General features: G+C 37.8%; 1 protein-coding gene across 1 annotated transcript in view; it reads left to right on the top strand.

Annotated features, from left to right (window-relative positions):
* Window positions 1-15,814, top strand: part of DHX40 (DEAH-box helicase 40) — a gene marked incomplete at both ends in the record, with an annotated part of 36,741 nt that extends 20,927 nt beyond the window's left edge. Inside the window, 6 exons of the mRNA XM_084237952.1 lie at window positions 8,796-8,910; window positions 9,403-9,511; window positions 10,903-10,997; window positions 13,982-14,051; window positions 14,323-14,551; window positions 15,675-15,814. Of these exons, the coding sequence (XP_084094078.1) occupies window positions 8,796-8,910; window positions 9,403-9,511; window positions 10,903-10,997; window positions 13,982-14,051; window positions 14,323-14,551; window positions 15,675-15,814 (758 nt within the window). The remainder of the gene's footprint in view (window positions 1-8,795; window positions 8,911-9,402; window positions 9,512-10,902; window positions 10,998-13,981; window positions 14,052-14,322; window positions 14,552-15,674) is intronic.
* Between the last annotated feature and the right edge of the window lie 9,228 nt (window positions 15,815-25,042).

Raw genomic sequence — 25,042 nt, 5'->3', positions numbered from 1 at the left:
ATTATGAGTACAGCTGCCATGAAAGTCCGTGAGCAGATATTTTTGTGTGGATGTAGGTTTTCTGCTTACTGCTGAATAGTACGGTAAAAATATCTTCCAGAATGTCTGCAGGTTTTACATTCCTTCCATTAATCTGAGAATTCCTCATTTTCCACATCCTCCTCAGATTTTGGTGTTGTCACTGTTTTGGACCATTTTCATAGGAGTACATTGGCATTTCATTGTTTTTTTATTTTGTAGTTCCCTGATGACTTGATGTTTTAATGTCTTTTCATATGCTTACCTGCCATTTGTAGTCTTCCCTCTTCCTTTCTTCTCTCATATCTTTTTCAATGAAGTGTTTGTCAGGTCTTTTTTTATTGTATTGTTTACTTATTGTTGAGTTTTAAGAAGTTCTTTGTGTATTTGGATAACAATTCTTTATCAGATATGTTTTTGCAAACATTTTCTCCCTGTCTATGATGTGTCTTCTCATTCTTTTGACATTGTCTTTCATAGAACAGTTTTTAGTTTTAATAAAGTCAAGTTTATTTCTTTCATGGGTCATTCTTTTGGTATTGCATCAGAAAAGTCATCATCAGGCCTCCCTGGTGGTGCAGGGATTAAAGGGGTTAAAGTCTCAGTGCTATCAAGCTATCACCAGCAACTGGCCAGCACTGCCTCATGAGTTGGATCCCCAGCCAGGCAGCTTACTCACATGGTGCAGCAGACCTTTCCTGTCTCACCTACTGCTCCCCTTGGCAGTGTATTTCAGTAGATCTGCCTGTTCGGCTCTTCACTCTCTCTGGTGGATCTTCTCACCCCCCTGCACTTCTGGCTTACACCCCAGTTCTTGTATGCATAAATATATAAATCTTAAAAAAAAACACGCAATGAATTACGGGTGATCTAAATAAATGGAGAAAGATTCTGTACAGGATAGAAGATTCAATACTGTCAAGATGCCAGATCTTCCCAAATTGATCTGCGGATTCAAGGCAATCCCAATTAAAGTCCCAGCAAGTTACTTGGAGAATAGAAACACACTAATTCTAAAGTTCATATAGAAAGGGAAATGACACAGAATAGCTAAAATATTGTGGAAGAGCCAGGACAAAGTAAAAGAAGTGACTCTGTCCAGTTTTGAACAAATGGGGCTCAAAGAAATGGCTGTTCAATGCCTAAAAGATAACACAGTAAAAAATCTAGATAACCTTGAGTATGATGATTTCTTTTTTTGTTTTTTTAAAGATTTATTTTTCATAAATTTATTTATGGATATAATAACTGGGGTATTGGCCAGAAGTGCCGGGGATGAGAAGATTCACTGGAGAAAGTGGAGAGCAGAACAGGCAGATCTACTGAAATACACTGCATACACTGCTGAGGAGAGCAGCAGGTGAGACAGGAGAAGTCTGATGCACCATGTGGTTTAGCTCCCTGGCCCCCGGGGATCGAACTCCTGCTGCAGTGGCTGGGCATAGCTTGATAGCACTGTTTCTTTAGCCCCTGCGCCACCAGGGAGGCCCTCATTGAGTGTTTGTTTGTTTTTTTTGAAAGTTTACCATATACCTAGTAGCCCCATGGGACTTGAAACTGAGGATAAACAATTTTCACATTTATTATTAACTTTAACTTGTTTGAAATAAAAAGTATATAATTTTCCTATCTGAGAGTTTATTGCCTTTCACTGGTAAGGGAAGATAGTATGTTGAACCTTTGCCCTGTTTTAATGTATTAGTAATATATTAACTTCTTTTTTTTCTAGAATGGAAAAAAAAGATAGTTTGGTCCATGTACCCTTAGAGAATTGTTCTGAAATTACCATGTTTTTAAATTTATAGTTTGTCACATATCAGCTTTGCTTTCTTCTAGTGGGTTCAAAACTGTTTTTCCAAGGTGCTTATGAGTAGATAGTATATACCTATAGGCAAGAATAAAAATAAAATGTGTGCTTTCTCACTGGCTACATCTCTTTGTAGGCTATAAATGTTGTATCCAGATCTGTTTACTATTGCAATAATCATAATTATCCCTAATTTTACTTTTTTTCTAATAAAATGCAATATATAAAATTGATTCTTTTCATTAGGTAGAGAGGTTTTGCGTAACCCCTCACATTGTCATTCCCAATATATGTATATAACTAGTTAAAAGTTCAAATACGACAAAAGGAGTTAAGTATAATTTAAATTGAAAAGCGTAGTTTAAAAATAAACCATAATTGCCGCAGACCAGCACAGCAGTAGACGATGAGGCCACCTCAGGGTTGAGAGAAGCGTGCAGGGTGGTCAGGGAGTCGGCGAAAGAAATGACAAACAGACACACTTCAAGAGTGAAAATCTGAGTGTAATTTTCTTTAAGTTTGTGACTAGTATATATATGTTTTCTAAAAGCACAGGAATGAATATCAAAGAAATTAGCTTGCTCGCTGGCTCAGTCTATCACTATCAGGGAGGTGATCTACATAACAAGCAATGACCATTATAGAAGAAAGGAGGAAGTTTAGAAAGACAGATAAGGGATTAAAGTTTGTAGTTCTAGGATTTTTAGCATTTTTGTAGTGGTTCTTGGTGGTCGTTATCTATTGATAAGCTTCTGCCTTTTCAGGGAACTTCCGCTGCACTTCCTCTGCTTCAGGCTGTTCTCTCCCCGCGCGCTGGGCCCAGCCGGATCTAGGGACCGTGGCGAAAGCCATTCCTAAAGATCACTGCGGGGAGAGGTGCAGCAGGTAGGGTTTTGCTGTTCTCCCCCTGCGCGCTGGTTGCCCAGCCGGACCTAGGGCCGGTTAGCCCTAAAGGTCACTGCAGGGGGAGGTGCAGCAATAATATTCCTTTTCTTTTCTTTTTTTATTTTTTTAAGATTTATTTATTTATACAAGCCCTAGGTAGAGTCAGAAGCGTGGGAGGGTGAGAGAATTCACCAGAGCCAGAGCTGGGAGCAGAACAGGCAGACTGATGAAATACACTGCTGAGGGGAGCAGCGGGCACAGCAGGAGAGGTCTCCGAGCCATGTGGGACCCTCTCGGGTGGCCGGGGATTGAACCGGCGCTGCAGAGGCTGCGGGCAGCTTCGCAGCCCAGCGCTCAACTCCTGTGCCACCTTTTCTTAAACATGCCCCCTGAGCCAAGTCCTAGAGTAAACAACTGTAATCAGTTTCTTTTTCATATTTTTCAGATGCTGTTGTTGTATAATAATGACATAGGCTTAATTTTTATTTCATTCATTTATTTATTTATTTTAATTGAGTTAACAGTGATACAACACTGTATATGATTCAGGGGCTAGCTTCACACCTCCCAAGATGCATGTCATCACACCAGTACCCACCACCAAATCACCTATAGTCTTTCACCACAGAATACTCAGCCCCCTCCTGTCTTTGTTCTCATCCCACCCTTCCTCCTTCTCTAGAAACTTCAACTCTGTAGTCATATTTCTAGGATTTGTTTTAGTTTGGTTTTATTAGTTCCTCTTTTTTTTGTTTCTCTGTATTCCACATGAATAAGATCATCCGGTGTTGTCTTTCTTCTTCTGACTTGTTTCACTTAGCAGACATAGGCTTAAATTTTTTTTTTTTTCTTCCTGAAGTTTTTATTTATTTATTTATTTATTTTTTTCCCAAGCTGGATCTTCAAGCTAGATTACATCTTTTTTTTTTTTAACCTCTCTGTGATGATTTATTTTTTTTTTATAATAAATTTTATTGTTATATTCCCCATACAATTGCAGCCCCCCCCATTCTGACCCCAATCCCTCCCCTCCCGCCCCCGCGCCCCTAAAAGTGTCTCTGGTTCATAGTTTTTTGTTGATTTTGATTTTCACTTTCTTATAGTTATTCATTTTCCTGGTCCCTTATTTAAGTTTTCTAGATTCCTGCATAGGCTTAAATTTTTAAACCTCTGTTGAGAACTTAAAAGTTGCTACAAGTACAGCACTAGTTTTTGAATATGTCATTTGCTGAGATCTTGTTACACCCTGTTTGTCTTCTGAGTATATACATAAACTTCATATGTTATACAGTCCTTTCTGACTTGGGTCTTAGTCATTATACAGCAACTAATTTAGTTTATTATATACTAATTGGTAAAACTGGCTAGTATTCTCTGATACATTATTGAATAAAGATTTAAACATAATGAGTCTATCAACACTTCAGTAATCTCTTAAGGTAGTAAACTGTACACAATATATATGCTAGCATAGATTTTTTTTAATACATTAATTTTTTTTAATAATAATAAATTTTATTTTTATATTCCCCATACAATTGCAACCCCCCCATTTTGACCCCAGTCCCTCCCCTCCCACCACCCACCCCCCCAAAAGTGTCTCTGGTTCATAGATTTTTGTTGATTTTGATTTTTACTTTCTTATAGTTATTCATTTTCCTGGTCCCTTATTTAAGTTTTCTAGATTCCTGCTATGAGTGAGACCATCCGGTATTTTTCTTTTTCTTTCTGGCTTATTTCGCTGAGCATGATCCCTTCCAGTGCCATCCATGTTGCTGCAAATTGCGTGTGTTTATCTTTTTTGAATGCTGAGTAATATTCCATGGTATATATGTACCACATCTTCTTGATCCAGTCATCTATTTTTGGGCATTTGGGCTGTTTCCAAAACTTATATGCTAACATAGATTATCTGCTTTACAAGTCAGAGAGTGATGGGGGCTCCTAAATATTGTTCAAGTAATAAAGAACATTGCCGGGCCTTCCCAGTGGCTCAGCACTGAGCACAACGCTGTGAAGCTGTCCGCAGCCTCTGCAGCGCGGGTTCAATCCCGGCCATCCGGCGAGACTCCCGTGGCGCAGCAGACCTCTCCTGTCTCCTCTGGTGAATCCTCTCACCCTCCTGCGCCTCTGGCCTGTACCCCAGCTCTTGTATAAAAATAAATAAATCTTAAAAAGAAAAAAAGAACATTGCCTTAAAATGGACCAAATTTAAATAAAATCATCGGGTTGGTTCTAAAATTTCTATTTTAAATATTTTAACTGATATATTTAGAAATAAAGGGTATTTTTTGTGTATATCACATCTATTAGCCTCATTCCTCTGCTTCAGTTTTGAGCACTAGTATTACTGTTATTGAACTCTTTCTTTATAATAGTTTTTTTTTTTAAGATTTATTTATTTATGCATACAAGAACTGGGGTATAGGCCAGAGATGCAGGGGGGTGAGAGGATTCACCAGAGACAGAGTGGGGAACAGAACAGGCAGATTGACTAACGTACACTGCTGAGGTGAGCAGCGGGCAAGTCAGGAGAGGTCTGCTGCGCCATGTGAGTAGCTCCCTGGCTGGCCAGAACTCGTGCTGCAGTGGATGCAGGCAGCTTCATAGGTTGTGTCTTAACTCCTTGCACCACCAGGGAGGCCCAATAGTTTTGTTTTCTAATTGATACTATAAAGATAGATATTGAGCTACCATCCCAAAAAGAGTTCAGCTGATACGGCCTTGCTTGGAGTCTTTGCTATTCTGTTTTCTTTTTTTCTTAAGATTTATTTATTTATACAAGAACTGGGGTACAGGCCAGATGTGCGCAAGGGTGAGAGGATTCACCAGAGACAGAGCGGGGAATAGAACAGGCAGACTGACCGAAATACACTGCTGAGGCTGGCAGTGGGTGACAGGAGAGGTCTGCCACGCCATGTGGGTATCTCCCTGGCTGGCTGGGATCGGACCACTGTGGACAGCTCTACAGCACTGCGCTCAAATACCTGTGCCACCTGGGAGGCCGCTATTGTCTCAATAGTTTTAACTATTTGCATGAGTTAAAACTGATGATAGAATCTCATCCAGGAAAAGATAATGAAAATGAGAAATCTACTGGAAAAAAAATTAAAGATGGATAATCAAACTGTTTAGTCAGAGTATAAACTTGCTGAGATTATAGACACTGTGATACAGTTTTAGACTTTCCCGTACATACTCTGAATTTACTGTGGGACTTCTGCCAGTTTCAATTTCAGTTAATTAGGTTTATTTTTAAGGGAAGAAGTAGAGAAAAGAAGCACAATTATGTTGTCTTTTCTGCTGACTTTCAATATAATGGGAGAGAGACAAAGAGAGAAGGTAGCAGCATGGGAAGGACAGCAAGAGAACCAGTGTGCTCTCTACATTTTAAAAGTGTGAGCTGGTAAGCACTCTCTGTAACAGATATCTAACACTAACCATGCAGAGTTAATCTTCAGAAAATATGGCCTGAACCTCCCTAATGGTGCAAGGTGTTTAGCATCAGCACTATAAAGCTGTTTGCAACTGTTGCAGCACAAGTTCCATCCCCAGCCAGGGAGGTGACCTACATGGTGCAGCAGACCTCTCCTGTCTTGCCTGCTGCTCCCCTCAGCAGTGTATTTCAGTCAATATGCCTGTTCTGCTCCCCACTCTGTCTCTGGTGAATCCTCTCATACCCCACACCTCTGGCCTATACCCCAGTTCCTATATACATAAATAAATAGGTCTTTAAAAAAATAAAATAAAATTGTAATCCACCTAGTTCTTCTGACATTTTAATAAGAGATGGTAAGCCAACAGTATAAATAATTATAGTAGGTATTACAGCCAAATTGAAGATTTCTAGGTTTAACTGGAGGCAGAGAAAGGAAAAACTAAACTATAGTAAGAAGCTTCTCTAAAGCTTCCTGGCCTAGGGCCTCCCCGGTGGCGCAGCTGTTGAGCGCTGGGTTGCGAAGCTGCCAGCAGCCTCTGCAGCACCAGTTCGATCCCCGGCCACCGGGCGAGGGTCCCACATGGCATGCAGACCTCTCCTGCCGCCTGCTGCTCCCCTCAGCAGTGTACTTCGTCGGCCTGCCTGTTCTGTTCTCCGCTCTGGCTCTGTTGAATTCTCTCACCCTCCCGCGCTTCTGACTGTACCCAGTGCTTGTATCAATAAATAAATAAATCTTCAAAAAAAAAAAAAAGCTTCCTGGCCTAGGGGATTGAGGCATCTGGAACTCTTTATTTCTAAAACAGAGAACACAATTCAGGGATCCAGAAGTTCCTAGCTAATAGGTAGATTTGTCTCCTATTGTTGGGAGCCAGGATGGGTACTCCTGTACAGGTTTACTTTTAGCCCAATACCATTGAACAGTAGTGATTAGTCATTTGAAATTAGATGTCTGGGCTTAAAAATCAGTATCCTTGAGTGTTCAAGAGATGGGCATTGTATCTTCTTCACCTTAATAGGTTCCTTTGTATAAATCATTCATCTTTTGCCTCTATCTGCTTCCTTCAATTGTTACCTAGGTAACATAGGTGGAAGCTGTGTAAAGCCTGGAATGGAAGACTTTTTACCTTCATGAGTGTTTTCATTAACAGATCACTTTTTCTTAATACCAGGAGCTGCCGCTTTGAGTCACAATGTGGTATATGTAAGTGCTGTCCCCTGGAATCAGGGAACATGGTGCATCTGTTGTATCTAGCGCTCAAGTGTTTATTAAAGGAATAGTAGTTGCTTTGAAAGGAAGCTTTGAAATAGGTAGGAAGTTTTGAAAATCTTAGGACTCTGAAATTTTAAGTTGGGTGAAATGGTACGTGATGAACTTGGGCAAAGAAACAAGCCCATCAGTCAGGTGAAAGTCAATAACAGAGAAATCTCAAAAACAATGTTGGGCAAATGAAACCAGACACTGTATGATTCCATCTGTACAAAATTTAGAGATAAGGCAAAAACTGCTCTGGAGTTAGAAGTCAGGGTATAGTTGTTCTTATGGAGGGGAATGGGTAGTAATTGGAAGTAGAGATGCTGTGATGCTGGTTGTGTGTGTGTGTGTGTACATACACATAGACTTTTTGTTGACCTGGGTGTTGGGTACTTTGATATATTATGTATGTGAGCATTCATTGATTTACACACTTAGTCCTGTGTGGTTTTATGTATGCAGGTTATACTTGATATTTATTTATTTATTTTAAAGATTTATTTATTTATGCATGCGAGAGCTGGGGTGCAGGCCAGAGATTCAGGGGGGTGAGGGGATTCACCAGAGACAGAATAGGGAGCAGAACAGGCAGACTGACTGAAATACACTGCTGAGGGGAGCAGTGGGCAAGACAGGAGAGGTCTGCTTCGCCATGTGGGTTGCTCCCTGGCCGGCAGGGGATCAAACTCGTGCTGCAGAGGCTGCGGATTGCTTCATAGTGTGGTGCTTAACCCCTTGCACCACCAGGGAGGCCCTGTACATGATATTTAATTTAAAAAAAAATAGTAGTTTGGCTCTGCATACAGGGCACCTGTCTAATTGCTCATAATTACAAATTGGATAAATAGGGACTGGTTAAATTGTTTTATGTTCCTTATATCCCTTGGGGAATACAGTGCAGCTATTTCTGAGAATAATTCTGTATGTACTGACATGGAACTGGTTTAAATAAATAAAGTTTCAGAACATGTAAAAATGACACACCATATACATATGTACATACATACAGACACACATAGAAAATTTTAACACTTTTTAGCCTGATTATGAGTAATGTGACAAAGTGGGTAATACTGAACTTTTATTACATAATTTTTATTTTTACTGTGAGCATAAAAAGCTTGTAATAAGAAACTGTGAAAATCCAAATAATTTTTTAAAGGCATATGAACTGTGAAAAATTGTGTTGCAATTCTAATAAATTCTGAAGTACGGTTAAATAAAAAAGAGTTGTGGAGATAATTAATATCCCCTCTCCCCCAGAAGTTAATATGGTTCCACCTTATTTCACCACAGAGAATGAGACAGACTTTAATAGGCTGGAATAAACGGTAAATGTAGGTAGGTACTTGATGTAAAGTAGAATTAAATTACTTCTCCATTTGTCATTTCAGTTGATCCAGAGTATCAGAAGGAAGCAGAACTAAGACATAGAGAATTGGCAGCTAAAGCTGGAGGATTTAATGACTTTGCAACTTTAGCTGTCATCTTTGAACAATGCAAATCAAGGTATGCGAGATAGTCTTACGTACTAGAAAGTGTCTGTTTGAAATATGGCTCAAATTATGATTATGTGACTTTAGATAGTAAGATTCAGTGGGGATGATAACGACAAGGTGTTTTTGTGAACATTAGTGAGATTTGTATATGTCAGGTGATTTAGTAGGCATTTATTATATTAGTTATCTTTGTTCTCTCCCAGAACATTTTCCTGAAAATGACCTTGTAAAATTTTGGTTTTATATAGGTAGCTTAGAGTAGAAAATGATTGGACAGTTGTTTAAGTGTGTGTGTGTGTGTATAAATGTATGTATTTACAAATTCTTTTAAATTTACTCAGGCTCCTACATTGTTCTTTTTAAATTTCTTAAAAGTAATTTTTCATTAATTGAACTTATTTAAGAGCTAACAGTTACGCGTTTCTAGTTTTGTAATAGAAATGAGAATGTTAGACTCTCTCAGAAAAGATATTTTTTAGATACTAGTGTTTTTGTTTTGCAGTGGAGCTCCAGCTTCATGGTGCCAAAAACATTGGATTCATTGGAGGTGCTTGTTTTCTGCATTTCGTGTGGAAGCTCAACTTCGAGAACTAATCAGGAAGCTTAAACAGGTGATGGATTTTATGGTTTTCTTCTTGAGTAACATTTTAACATTTCATATTGAATTTTCATTGATGTACAATTACTTTTTCCACCTGTTCTACTCTACAGCACTTTTCTACTTGCTACTGTGTATAGCTATCTTGAACCTATGAAAGATTCCTAGTGTTAGTAAAAGAACTTTTTTCCTGCATAATTGGGGATTTTTTAGAAATAGCTTTACTGATGTAATTGACATACAATACACTGCAAATATTTGAAGTGTACAATTGGTGGGTTTTGACATCTATTTTTACCTGTGAAACCATCACCATGATCAAGGTAACAAATCTGTCACCTCCTAAATTCCACATACTCTTTCGTATCCATCATCATTGTATCTCCCAGGATGAGCCTCCCCCAGTTGTTGGATTTGAGTCTTTTTTTTTTTTCAATTTTCTGTATCTTCACTTAACTTTTCGAACATATATAATCCAATTATAATTCATGAATAATTATGAATATATATATAATTAACATCTGTGTCAGTTCTTAGTTAATTATAATTGAATTTTGTCCCTGTGGATTGTATTTTCTTGCTTCTTTGCATGCCTGATTATTTTTGAATGGATGCCAAATGTGAATTTCACCTTGCTGGGTGCTGGATATTTTCGTATCTCAGTTAATTGGGAAACTGCTTGATCCTTGGGTCTGGCTTATAAGATTTACTAGACTATATCAAAGCTGTGTTCAGTTTAGGACTACTTATTCTCCATCACGGAGGCAAGACTCTTCTGAGTTCTCTGCAAAGCCATGTATATTATGAGATATTCTAGCATGCCTTATAGGAACAGGCACAATTCCTAACCCTTTGTGAGTACCAAGCACTTATTTTCTCTTACCTTTTCCAGAGGTTCTTTTCCTGATTTTGAGTAGTTTCCTCACATTTGCATGATAATCAGTAATTAGCAGAACACTTGAAGAGGATCTTCTGTAGATCTCTGAAATTCTCTTCTCTCCTGAACTCTGACTGGTGAACTCTAGCCACCTTGGTCTTCTGGGACTTTCAGATCTGTTTCTTTAACTCAGGAAAGTCTGTGACTTATACTTGGATTTTTCCTTCCCTTGTGCTTCGGTCTGGAATTTCTCAAGGTTGATTAAGCTGAGGCAGGTGTTCAACTCACTTCATTTATTTCTTACTTCATTTACTCATCAGAGATCACAATTTTATTTCTTGATATTAAGTGTTTTGGAAGTCATTATTTCATATATTTTGCTCGCTTTTTGGACAGAAGGGTAAATCTGGCCCCTCTCATGCTATTGGTCAGAAATGGAAGTTTTTAGAAATGTGGAGTTTTGAAAATAAAAGATTAAATCAAATTGTTCTGTGAGATATACCACTTTAAATAAATTCTCTCCACAGCAAAGTGATTTCCCAAGAGAGACCTTTGAAGGACCTAAACATGAAGTACTGCGAAGGTGTCTTTGTGCGGGCTATTTCAAAAATGTAGCTCGAAGGTAAGCAATATGATCTTGAGAGATGGATAATTTGATTACATTATTAACCTATTTAATATTAAGAATTGTAGAATTATAAATTATCAGGTTAAACTCTGATAATCATGACCAGTTAAAATGACCCTTTTCATAATTGTCGCTTCTGTAGGGAGAGCATATTGACTCAAGAGTGTGGAATATTAAAGCTCAGGTTGTCTCGGAGGGAAATCTATGCAGGCTGGCTGTCCCGCATGGAGTATCAGTGTTTAAGTTGAGTGATGAAGGTTTTCCTGCATAGGGGTGACCCTGAGTGGAGTGTGAAATAAAAAAAAAAAAATTGAGGATAGGTAGCTTGGTGTAGCGTGTCAAAAGACACGCTATCGGGTGTTGACAGAAGAACCTGAATGTAGTGAAGAAGGCATCTTTGTAGGCAAGGATAGTAACAGTAGTGGTTATGGAAGATTTGTTAGATATGTAAGAGTTGATCACATAATTAAATATATTAAGGATGATGGTGAAGGGAATAAGAAATATTGAAAGACAAAAAATAAGGTCCTCCCTGGTGGCGCAAGGGGTTAAGCACTGCACTATGAAGGTATCCACAGCCTCTGCAACACAAGTTCGATCCCCGGCTGGCCAGGGAGCTACCCACATGGCACAGCAAACCTCTCTACAGCAGTGTATTTTGGTCAGTCTGCCTGTTCTGCTCCCCACTCTGTCTCTGGTGAATCTTCTCACCCCCCAACCTCTGGCCTGTACCTCGGTTCTTGTATGCATGCATAAATAATTAAATCTTTTTAAAAAACTTTTATTTATTTTTAAAGATTTATTTATGCATGCATACAAGAACTGGGGTACAGGCCAGATGTGTGAGGGTGAGAGGATTCACCAGAGACAGAGTGGGGAGCAGAACAGGCAGACTGACCGAAATACACTGCTTGGGGGAGCAGCGGGTGAGACAGGAGAGGTCTGCTGCACCATGTGGGATTCTCACCGGCCAGCTGGGATCAAACCTGTGCTGCAGAGGCTGCGGACAGCTTCACAGTACTGTGCTCAGTCGCCTGTGCCACCAGGGGAGGCCCAATAAATAAATTTAAAAAAAAAAATAGAAAATAATAATGATCCCTGTGGTATATGATTGTGATTTCAGTGTATCATTGTGAAATTGTGTTTTTTAATATAGCTAAATGGATGGTACGTAGATCCTTGTGGGTCTTGCTTATAAGATTTTAAACAGAGTGAAAATAGATGTGTTTGTATGTGTATAAATATTTGTATGCACAGATACCCTAAATCTGAGATTTGATCAAATATCATCAAATATGGAACATTTTGAGAATCAAAATAAGTGATGATAGTAAAGAAATATAACCCACTGAGCAAAATGTGAAATCGAGTCTAAAATCATATCAATTAATGAATAAGTAAATTAAAGGTTTTATGATATAATTGTTATATGATAATTATGATGTGTAATCATTTACATAGTTCAACACCTCTCTACAAAATTCTTGTTAACAAAATGGGAAAAAGTAACTTTACAGTGGAGAAGTCAGGGAGGTGCCACCTAAACGAAGTAATCAACATGAACATCATTAGTAATGAAATAAATTGAAATTATGTTCTTTCTGATTAGAAAAATTAGAAAAACACAGCATCATTCTGTGATATTCTTGCCAAAGATGCATAATCTGAATCTAAACATCCTGAAACAAACTCAGATTGAGGGGCACACTACAAAATAACTATCCTTACAAACTTTAAAGGTGTCAAGATCATGAAGGGCAGAGAAAGACTGGGGAAGTATTCCAGAATGTAGGAGATGAAGGGGACATGGCAATTAAAGGCAATGCCTGATTCTGAAGGGGATCCTTTTGCTATAAAGAATATTATCAGGACATTGGTAAAATTTCAGTGGAGTCTGACAATCAGATGTTAATAATGAACTAGTATTAATTCCCTGGTTTTGTGGTTGTATCATGGTTATGAGTAAAATGCCAATGGTCTTAATTTTAGAAATGTACACTTTAGCATTTAGGGATTATGGGTCATAAAGGTGGGCAGCTTAACTCTTATGGTTCAAAGAGACTTTTGTACTACTTACTTTTCTGTGTAGGTGAGATGGTTTCAGAATATTAAAAATAAGGTAACATGTCTTGCCATGTACTAAATACTGAACAGATACTGAAGATAAAAAAAGTGGAATAATGTGTTAGTCTTGACTTCATTTTTTATGATATATAAGTCTAGTGGTGAATATAGATATATAAAAAATAATTATAATCTAGCCTTACATGGGCTGTAATAGGAATACATACACAAACATATATATGTATAAATACACACAGATATATATATATATAAAGCACTATAGGAAATCAATTGTAATTGAACAAAAGCTTTTATTTTGACAGATTTTGGGGATAACATTTGTAAAATGAAGTGTAGAAAAGACAAGAATTTTAACTAAGAACATGAATTAGAAAAATATAGATTGAAATATTCTAATTGGCATATTTTAGAAAAGGAAAAATCAATTAAAGCTCTAAAAAGAGATATAGCAAGGCATAATATAAAGAACTCTGTATTGAAGTCAGAGCATTGTGTTTGGAATTTGGTTTCACCAGGCATTAGCTCTGTGACCTTGAGAAGGCTTGCTAATTTTTTATTATTACTATTATTATTTGGAACTCATAAGTTGTTTGAGGTTTTATTATGAAAGTATTTTGGAAACTGAAAACATAAATACAGTATTATTGCTGATATTACTCCTTATTGACCAGATGCTTATACTTAACTAAAATGACTATCTAACTTGTATCACTAGTTTAAGATAAATTGGTAGAGAAGTTAGGACTGCTAAATAAATTTAAACCTCTGCTGATAGTAGTCTTTGTGGTAGGACATATAATTCCCATTGTAATTGTTCATGGTTAGATTTAATGCTCTACTTATTTCATTGTTTTACTTTTCTTGTCTTTATCCTTTGGTTTTTTGGTTTTTAGATCTGTTGGGAGAACATTTTGCACAATGGATGGGCGTGGGAGCCCAGTTCACATTCATCCTTCCTCAGCAGTAAGTACCTTATTTTTAATAAAAGGAAGACATTTGTAGAGGTGTAGGAATAAATAATATACACATTTCTTCTACTTTTCACCTTGAGGTTAAGCTTAAAGTATATATCTATATTAAAGCTTTAAAGGATATCAGATGGTCCATGCTTCCTTGTTTGATTAAAGATTATGGGAATTCATTCACAGGAATTTGGCTATTATTATTTGGTTGATCTAATGTGGAATAATGTTTATTTTTGAGTTTCCATCCTTAAATGAGTTGTTTTGTATAGCTTCATGAACAGGAAACCAAACTTGAATGGATCATTTTTCATGAAGTATTAGTTACCACCAAAGTCTACGCAAGAATAGTGTGTCCAATTCGTTATGAATGGGTGAGAGACTTGTTACCCAAGTTGCATGAATTTAATGCACATGATTTGAGCAGTGTGGCCCGACGTGAAATGAGAGAAGATGCAAGGAGGAGATGGACAAATAAGGAAAATGTAAAGCATCTAAAGGGTGAGTGAATTACATCTTCTACTGATGTAAGTCTAGGGAGCATGAATGTCCAAATTCTCATGTAATTACAGAAATATTGATACAGGGCTTAGATTCTGACTCCTCAGAAAGCATAGTTGTCATGAGTCTCAGAGTAATTTTGACTTCCTTCTTTTTTTTCCAATTAATTATGTTTTCCCTAACCCCTCTGTCCAAAAGCATTGTTAATGACAATATTATATATTATATATTGAACTTTCATCATGTGCTAACCACTTGTCTTATTACCTTATTGAATTTTCACAATAACCCTGTGAAGTAAGTACATAACCCCATCTTATAGATGAGGAAATAGCAATATATAATAATTTGCAAAAATCCCACAGCATCTACATGCATCTGCATTTTAAAGCTAAGGAGGCTGGCTCTCGAGCCTATAGTCTCAGCCTTTATGCCGTACTGCTTCCATGAAATGTTAGGTCCCTACTTGGGAGGCATAAATAATTGTGGTAACTAGGACTGAAAGCTTAATTCTTAATTCTCTTAACTCTCACAAACAAAACAGTGAAAGCTGAGAAATAGAACAGTGAGGAAATTTGCCTTTGAAGAGTCTTGGAGAATTATATAATTTGTACCATATGCTTGAATTAGGGTCAATTTTTCTGACTCCTTAGGCCTCCATTCTATTATTTTTTTAATAATAGACTACATCCTGGCCTCCATGGTGGCACAGGGGTTAAAGTCTCAATGCTATCAAGCCATTGCCAACCACTGAGGCATGAGTTCGATCCCTGGCCAAGGAGCTAACCCACATGGCACAGCAGATCTCTCTTGTCTCGCCAGCTGCTCCCCTCACAGTGTATTTACGTAGATCTGCCTGTTCTGCTCTCTGCTCTGTCTCTGGTGAATCTTCTCACCACCCCGCACCTCTTGCTTACACCCCGGTTCTATGCATAAGTAAATCAAAAAATATATCTTTAAAAAAAAATCCAACAGACTACATCCTTTTCTTTGAATGGGCACAATTCAATTTTCTTTTATTTCCCCTTAAAAAAATCAGGGCATCTCTTTCTCTTAACATTTCTAGTACTGCATTTTACTAAATTTATTGAAGTTTTACTGGATGAATTTGTAATGTTTTCAGATGGAATATCAAAAGAAGTTCTAAAGAAAATGCAAAGAAGAAATGATGACAAATCCATATCAGATGCACGTGCTCGTTTCCTTGAGAGAAAGCAGCAGAGGTCACAGGACCACAGTGACACACTGAAGGAAACCAGCTAAGCAATGAACCCTCCAATTCAGGAAGTAGGAAAAGCAGCCAGAAAATGTGCTTCTACTTTGCCATTGATGTCAGACAGCACTAACAAGAGGAAGTAGTCAGCAGCTGTTATTAGCATGTGAGCTAAAAAAAAATCAAAGCTCTTCAGTACTAATAAATGGAATTTTCAAAGAAATGATTGGGTTACCATAGTCTAGGTAATGGTATGAAACCAATGAGAGACAATACACATGATATTTTCCTCACTTCAATTTTGCTGGCCTTAACTGGTATCAAATGCTGTCATTGAGATAGTTTCAAAGAACATTGAATTGTATTTAGTCAATGTGTGTTCCATTTGCATTGAAGCATTAAAAATTATTTTCCTTAAATCTCTTTAAGGCCTTCTTGTTGCTATTAGAATAGTATTCTATCAGGTATGTGACCATTTCCTTCAGAAGGCTGGACATAAGAGGTTTTTACTCAGCAATACTTAGATGTCTAACCATTTAATTGCTACAGAGCTTTATAGATATTTAGAGAAAAGAATTAGTAAATAAGAAAATTGCCTATGGCAAGATTCTTTGTTGAATTAATATTAATCCTTAAATTGATTTTTCTGGGGTTATACAAATTCCTTTTTATATGAAAATATATTGTTTAAAACAGTAGCTATAGCCATTAACCAAAGGACAGATTATTATATATATGTTCTTTTTTTTAGCTGTCCCTACATACTTGTATCAGCACCATGTATGTAGGTGTGACAGTATTTCAGACAGCCCCTCCACCTACTCTCTTGCCTCCAGCTGCTTGGGTATCATCATTTAAACATCTGTTATACCGATCTTGAGATGGAATTTTCAAAGCAGCCAACACTTTTATCACCAGTGTTTCAAATTGGAACCTTGAGGCCAGTTAGTATCACACTCAGGCCACACTCAGCACTTACCCACTCTGTTGTTTACTGCCATGTATTCTAGTTATTTGTGTATTTGTCTGTCTCCCCCCACTAGATTATACGCTCCTTGTGGGCAGGGACTATGTGTTTTTCATCTTTGTATCTTTCATGGCACCTAGCACAGTGCTTTGCACATAGTAGTCACTCAGTGTTTGTTAAATAAAGCTATTAGTGTCATTAAAACTCAAAAGGCAGTATAATGTGTGTTTTTAGATATTTTTTATAAAAAATTAAGAATCTAAATTTTTTTAGATAAACTAACTTGTACAGTTACTTCCTTTGGCATCTAAATAGTTATTCAGTATTAGAAACTTGAAGCCTTTATTGAAAAATTACAGAGGGATCCAAATCTATGTGTTTGTTCTTGAAATAAGGTGAGTGGTAATGGTTTCTCTGAATATTTCCAACATTATCAATATGTTCATTTTAATCTTCAGAGCTCTGTACACTATTTCAGCACATTAGCTACTTAGTCCTTTGTTTTTTAGGTGACTCTATCATGCATTTCTAGATGTAGTGCAGTGTATGTGAATTCTAAGAATGAAAGTTCTTTTATTTCAGTAAAATATTTATAAGGCACACATTCTAAACCTGTAGTCCATATTCAAATTTTACTAATTGTCCCAATAATGTCCTTTACAGCATTTCCCCCATGTTCAGAATCCAGTCATGGATCATGCGTTTAATCTCCTTTAATTGGGAAAATGTCCTGGACTTTTTCACTACATTAAAAATTTTGAAACATGTTGGATAGTTATAGGATGTCCTTAATTTGAGCATCTCTAATGTTTCTTCATGGCTTTATATTTTTGACTGGAATATTGTATATATCTTCTTTTCTAAGGCATCAAATCTGGAAGTACATAGTATTTACCCCTTGTTAGTGATAATTTGGTTACTTGTTTGTTGGTTTTATTTCCTCAGTTGAGTTACTCTTAGAATTAGTAAGTTGGGCTTCCCTGGTGACTTAGGGGTTAAGTCTCAGTTCCGTCACCTCTGTGGCCTGAGTTTGTACCCCAGCTAGGGAGTTAACCCACATAATGGCATAGCAGACCTCTCCTGTTTCGCCCACTGCTCCCCTCAGCAGTGTATTTCAGTCAGTCCGCCTGTTCTGCTCCCCACTCTGTCTCTGGTGAATCCTCTCACCTCCCTGCACCTCTGTATGCATAAATAAATAAATCTTTAAAAAGCTAATTAATTTAGGGGGAGGGATACTTTGAGGTAATGTGAAATAGCCTGTTCTTCATAAATTACCACCCTCTGGGTTTTTCAGCTGCTGAATTATCCCTGAATCAATTTAATTCTTATGGCTGCAAAATGGTGACTTTTTCCTAACTCTTTCCTAATTTATTTGTTGACATTATACCTTAAGGAAGTTTTCCTTGGAGAAGAATTTCCAATAAACTGTTGGGTGCTAGGAACACCATAATTCAAATCAGAGGATTAGAAAACCCAGGAGTATTTGAAAGGGGTGGTAAAGAGTTGAGTTGGTGCCTAGAGTACCTATAGGAGAGTAATAGACTGAAAATGTTGGTTGAGGACAGATTATGCATAAAAGGCATTGAATGCCAAACTGCTTTATAATATTTAGTACTATGTATGGATTATTGACAGGGGGATGATGTCATCACGGTTTTGAGGTAATTGTGAAATTGATTCAGTAAGAATTGATTTCCATTGAGAGCTGTAACACAAATATTGAATCAAGTTAAGAAGCTAAAAGGATTCTTGGAGAAACAGTGGTGGTTATGGAGTTCGTGAAAGAATGAGCATTTACTTTCAAATTACTAGATGAAACCACACAAAAAAATCAAAGACAAATTTTACCATAGGAAAATGGGCAAAGGAAACATGAATGGCCAATAAATAAGGAGATACTGAACTTATTAGTAATTAGGGGGAAAATAACAGTTGAAAATAACAGAGGTGCCATTCTTATCCATTAAATTGGCAAACAACATGCCTGGAAACTGTTGTCATAGAAAAAGTTGCTCTTAATTAGATAATATTTTGGCAATATCTAGCAAAGTTGAAGATGGGGAAATGGTTGAATAAATTGTGATATGTTCTGGTTGAATTTTTTATAGCAGTGAAAATGATTTTTGAGACATCTGATGCCTACTTCCAAATTGCTTTGTGGAACAGATGAACCAGTTTATATTCCTATCAGAAGTGTAGTAAAGTAGCCTGTCTTACTGCGGCCTTAGGTTCACTCAAAAATATTCTTCAAATTATAGACCAAAAGAGTATCTCATTAACATATTTAGTCAGCATTTTTTCCTTATATTCAAATTGACTACAGGAAATCTAATTTTAATTTGATAAGGCCAGATAGTAAATATTTTAGGTTTTCAGGATATAAGGTCTCTGTTGCAGCTACTCTGTTTTGGTATAAAAACAGCCATAGACAGTACATAAATAAATGGATATGGCTATATGTCAGTAGAACTTTATTTAAGGACAATGAAATTTCATACAATTTTTACATGTAAGCAAATACTCTGATTTCATTTTTTTAACCACTTACACTTGAATCCAGCAAAATTACTTTTCATGTGTTCATTCTTTTCTGTGATTTCATTTGGAAGCAAGTATCTTAATTTCATGAAATATATTGAGATTTTTCTGTTTTTCCTTTTCTTCAAGCAGAGCCAATGGATTGGGCATAATGTGAAGAATCAAATTGTAATCTCTTACTCTCCCAAAGATTCTCAAAATAATCCTTAACTCTTGTTAGCGTTTCTTTAACCTTAAAACATGAGTAATATAAACCTTCTATGACATTATTTTTCTTTCAAAGAAAAGAATGCTTGTCCAAATTAAACCGACATATTTCTTAGCCTAGTACTACTTCAAACTTAGCTAAAACACAGGAAAAAAGATGAGTTAAACCGGGAATGTAGTCTAGCAACTCAGTTTGGTACTCTGTGAATAGTAGATGTTTATAAATGACTGTACTAACTGTTGTGCCCAAGATCAGCAGACTCGGCGAGCATAGCCTCCAAGAATCCAAAGACAGCTGATGCAAATGCAAAAGGGAGTTTATTACGGGCTCGAGACCGGGCCCTCGACACGCACCGATGCAACGGCAGAGGTCGAGAGCCCCGAATAGAGGAAGCAGGGGTATCTTATAGGGTCGCGAGTGGCGCGAACTCTGAAAGAAGCTGGCAATTACTCATTGGCTACTACAAAGGCATTTTGGCGCGCGCGGTTACAGTTTCAAACTGACTGGACGGTTAGAGATGCTGTCCCATTTATGGACAGGACTGCCCTCATTGGCGGCTGGGGTGGTCTGCTTTTTCGCCACCAAGTGGAGTGAGGGTTGTGACTGCTGAAACTATCTCCGGAATGCGGCTGGACAAGGACTAACATATCAAGGTGGAGGATATACAAAATGGCGAAACCTTGGCTAAACTTGGTTCCACACTAACTCCAGGTATAACTAATAATAAAAGTTAGCTGAGGTTTTTAATTAGATGGTATATTCAGTAAATGGTATAATTTACAGAGTAAATAGATTTTAAGCTGAGATTTTACGAATGACTATGATTATAAAGAGTATGTATGGTTTGGGAAAGGAATCTGTTAAACAATGGAAGGTAATTGGTATCACCTTGAGAAAGGTTTTGCAATTTTCAGTCTGCAACTTGGATTAAAAGTAAAGGAATTTCTTGGGCCTCCCCTGGTGGCACGGTGGTTGAGCGCTGGGCTGCGAAGCTGCGCGCAGCCTCAGCAGCGCCAGTTCGATCCGCGGCAACCGGGCGAGGGTCCCAGAGGCTCGCAGAACTCTCCTGCTGCCCGCTGCTCCCCTCAGCAGTGTACTTTGTCACTCTGCCTGTTCTGCTCTCAGCTCTGGCTCTGGTGAATTCTCTCACCCTCCCTCGCTTCTGACTGTACCCAGTGCTTGTATGAATAAATAAATAAATCTTTTTTAAAAAAAAAGTAAAGGAATTTCTTGCAGATAGATGAAATTCACTTTAGGGCCCCCCTGGTGGCACCAGGGTTCAAGCACAGCACTGTGACCTATCTGCAGCCACTGCATGAGTTCTATCCATGGGGAGCCAGGAAGACCACAGGGCTACATGGCTCAGCAGACCTCTCCTGTCTTGCCTGCTCGCTGCTTCCCTCAGCAGCGTATTTCAATCAGTCTGCCTGTTCTGTTCCCCACTCTGTCTCTGGTGAATCCTCTTTCCCCCATACCTCTGGTCTGTACCCCAGCTCTGGTATGCATAAATAAATAAATCTTTTTTAAAAAGTCATTTTAGATTGGGATTTTCCTTTTACAGTATGTAGCACTTAGAGACTGCCATTGTGTGCCAGTCTGCTATTCCATTTAGTTGCCTTTAATAAATGGAATTTCTAAACCCTCTTCAGTAATGAGTACAGTCTTATCTCATTTTATCTGAGGATTTAGCTAAGTAGTGATGCAAATATACAGAAAGTAAGGGGCTGTCTTTATTAGGTTAGCTTTTATTTTCAGCCTGTGGAAAGCTTTCTATTTTGAGTGCTCAAGTAGATCTAATGAGATCTTCAGTCTCTTGTTGCTATCAGGGCAGGCTCAAAAAAAAAAAAAATCAATATGACTTAAGTGAATAGGAGTGCTGTATTTTTTGTGACTAAGAGTGGAATGAATAGTTGTGTGCTTGTATACTAAACTCAATTATTTAGAATATAGGCAACCAGGAAAAGGAACCAGGCTTTTGTCTTGTTTTATATAATCCACTCTTACCAGTCACAACAGTTATAATTTTTTTGAAAAATATTTCTAGGGCCTCCCTGGTGGTGTAAGGTGTTAAGACACAACCTATGAAGCTAATTGCAGCCGCTGCAGCATGAGTTCAATCCCCAGCCAGGGAGCAATCCACATGGTGCAGCAGACCTCTCCTCTCTCACCTGCTGCTCCCCTCAGCAGTGTATTTCAGTCAATCTGCCTGTTCCGTTCCCTTCTGTCTCTGGTGAATCCTCTCACCCCCCGCACCTCTGGCCCGTACACCCGTTCTTGTATGAATAAATAAATAAATCGTTGAAAAAAAATATTTCTAGTGTGTCTTAAATTTGGTACATATTCAGACTGGGCTACATTTGCAGGAGTACTATACAAAAATTTCATGAACCTGAGTCAAAGGTTCAGAATCATTTTCCCCATGTCAATTTTTTAAGTTTTCATTGTGCTGAAAAGTGTTGAGAAGTAAACTGATTATATGTCACTGAAACGTTGTTGTTAACTGAGTTAACTAAAACTTGACTAAAACTTAGTCCTGTTCTAAGAACAAGTTTGCCGCCATAAGAAGGCTGCATTTGTGCATTGCTACTGGTAGAACTGACCCTGGAGTATAGCAGAATTTTAAGATTGTTGAAGGAACAGGTTTGTGTGTCATACCTTCAGCAGCACATGTCATACCTTCAGCAGCACATGGCTAAAAAGGCCATGAAAAAAAATTTTTTTTTTGGCTTTGTAAACATTTTTGTTTAAGCCTTGCCTACAATCAGTTCCCTGTACAGGGCACTAAAATAAAGTGAGCATGGTATATTGAATAATATCTGAACTACTTACTGGTGTTTTATATGCTGCTTTTTATCTAATCCTGGGATATCAGTGACCCTGAGATGTTAAAGTACATCATTTGTTTCATTAGAATTTTAATTATTTGGTACAGTGGATTAGGTTTTATTTTTTTTTTTTTAAGATTTATTTATTTATACATACAGTAACTGGGTATAGGCCAGAGGTGCAGGGGTGGGGGGTGAGAGGATTCACCAGAGACAGAGTGGAGAGCACAACAGACAGACTGACTGAAATACACTGCTGAGGGGAGCAGGAGTGGGGGCAGGAGAGGTCTGGTACAACATGTAGGTCAGCTTCCTGGCCGGGGATCGAACTTGTGATGCAGTAGCTGCGGATAGCTTCATAGTGCTGTGACTTAACTCCTTGTGCCACCAGGGAGGCCCCAGGATTAGGTTTTAAAGTTCTTCAAAATTAAACTCAATATTTGAGAAATGCCATTACTTTGTGGCTTTTGTAACACAGCTCAAGGTGTTTCTAATTGGTCAAAAGGTAGGGGCCATAATTTGGGGGCTGCCTGAAGATGAACAACTACAGAAAAATCCTACAATGGAGTGGTTCTTTTCTGAGGTGTCATTCTCATTGGAGCAATACACATATATCCATCCCTCCCACCCAACATCAATATATATAATTTGGGGCACAATAAAGGTTTCGTGTAAGTTTCAGTAAACTGGCACTCCTGAAAATAGCAGGGAAGTAATGCAGTTTTTGCTAATGGTTCTTGCTGTGACTCAGAGCAAGGACCTACTATTGAACATTTTGATAAAAATAACTTCAAATTGAAAGAATTTGAATACATTAACATGTCTACCTTACTAAAACATTTTCTGAAACTAACAGCCAGAATGATGATACATTTATATCAGTACTCTTATTAAAGGACACAGATAATTCCAGCATTTGTTTTCTAGTTTATTAGGTTATCTATCCTCTTTTCTAATTTTAAGGGTAGTGCCTAAAAACAAAGTCAGTTACTGCCCAGGAAACTTAATAGGGACTCAGCTTTTGGGGTTTCTAAATCAAGGATTGACAGCATACTGCCATAAAAAACTTATTACCTCAGTCAAGATTGATCTTTAAAGGCACAGGGTTTTTTTTGGTTTTGTTTTTAAATGTTTCGGGATTTTTTTCTTTTGAAAAATTTTGGATTTATTGATTTGAAGGATAGTGTTGAAGAGGAGGTATTCTATTGTAATCTATTTTTCTTCTCCTAAATGATTTCTGAAAACAATGCATTAACATTAGATTTCTATGTGTGATGACACAGCAATCACTTCAACATCAGAACCTCAGTGGACTTTTTGTTAGATATTCCTACCAAATATCCAAGTACAAAATCAATTGCTCTCAGATTCTGAATGTAGTTAAAATTATAGGTCTGTATAAAAATTCAAGTTATTAATAAGTTAAGTTTTAGTGGCTATTGAGATAGCTCTTCTATTCCAGATTATGAGACTGAAAATGTAACTTGATTAATAACTCCTTTAGAGTTCTATTTTAAAATTTGTTTACTCCCAACAATTAAGGAAAGCAGATACTTTTAAACTGGTATTAGGTCATTTTAAATACTGCAGCATACACAACACCTGCAAGCTTTGGGCTTACCAAAACAAAAGGAAATTTTGCCAACCTTTATTCACTATGACATGATGCGGAGACTTTTCTTTGAACAGTCTCTGTCTGTTCCTACTTGCCAAAGATTCTTCTCTCATCCTCAGTGAGATTTATTTTGGGAAAAACATTAAAATTAATTAAAATGATTAAGCAAACTTGTAAGCAAAACTGCTTAATACAAAATCACTGTATACGTAGGGTTTTGTTTAACTGAAAAGGGCAGAAAGTCTATGTACTTGACTTTTCCCTGAAGATCTTTCTAGAAAAACAATCACCTTATAAAGGTAAAAGGCACAGAACTAAATTCTTTTATCCTTTATTGTATTCGTATTAAGCACTACAGCATATACTTTGTCAATAAAATAACGGGAAGATCATTAATAGATAATACCGTAGACACCTTAATGCTGTTACAGCCAAGGCCCTCCAGCTTTGAAGCGCTTATATTCCCAAAACCTGCTAACTTAACAGTCAATATTGGGATGGTCCTACTGAAATTCGTTAACCACACCAAGTAAGGAACCTCATAGTTTCACCAGCCACCTTTATAGTTTTGAGATTTAAATTATGTCTTAAAAATCCTCTTGGTACAATTCTTTAGCATGCTTAGCATGTCTGGTGTCAGACAAATTAGCAACACAGGCCAAATACACATGTCCGCCAAAATGTCCGCAGAAACGTTAAGAGATCACAAAGCCAGCTTGAGATACCTCACAATTGGCCATCACCGTCCTTTGACATTATTAGTCAGGTAAAACCCTACGAGAAGGCTGATTCTAATTAGAATCCAAGCGTGAGGTTCTCTAGCCCTTAGAAGGGCGTGCATAAGGGCAGAGAGGATTTTAAACCCCTTTTCATTCCCTCCTCGCTGGCGTGTAGGAAACCACCCACTGCTGAAACGAGGCGGGGGCGGAGTGCTGCAGCCTGCCGCCAGGCGAGCGCTCTGCAGCGAGGCCGATTCCCTGAGTCACGGAGAGGGCGGGAGGTTGGGCCCACTTGCCCACGCCTCATCCTCTTTGTAAGAGACTCAGTTTAAACAGGCAGCAGCCACAGTGAGACGGAGGAGCACCGCCATTCCTCTCGGCGGCCCAAAAGCCAGCTCATTCCCAG

Source organism: Talpa europaea (genome assembly GCF_964194135.1).
Source record: "Talpa europaea genome assembly, chromosome: 7".
Taxonomy (NCBI): Eukaryota; Metazoa; Chordata; class Mammalia; order Eulipotyphla; family Talpidae; genus Talpa; species Talpa europaea.
Note: the sequence above shows the minus strand (reverse complement) of the source record. Positions and strands in the feature narration are given on the sequence as shown.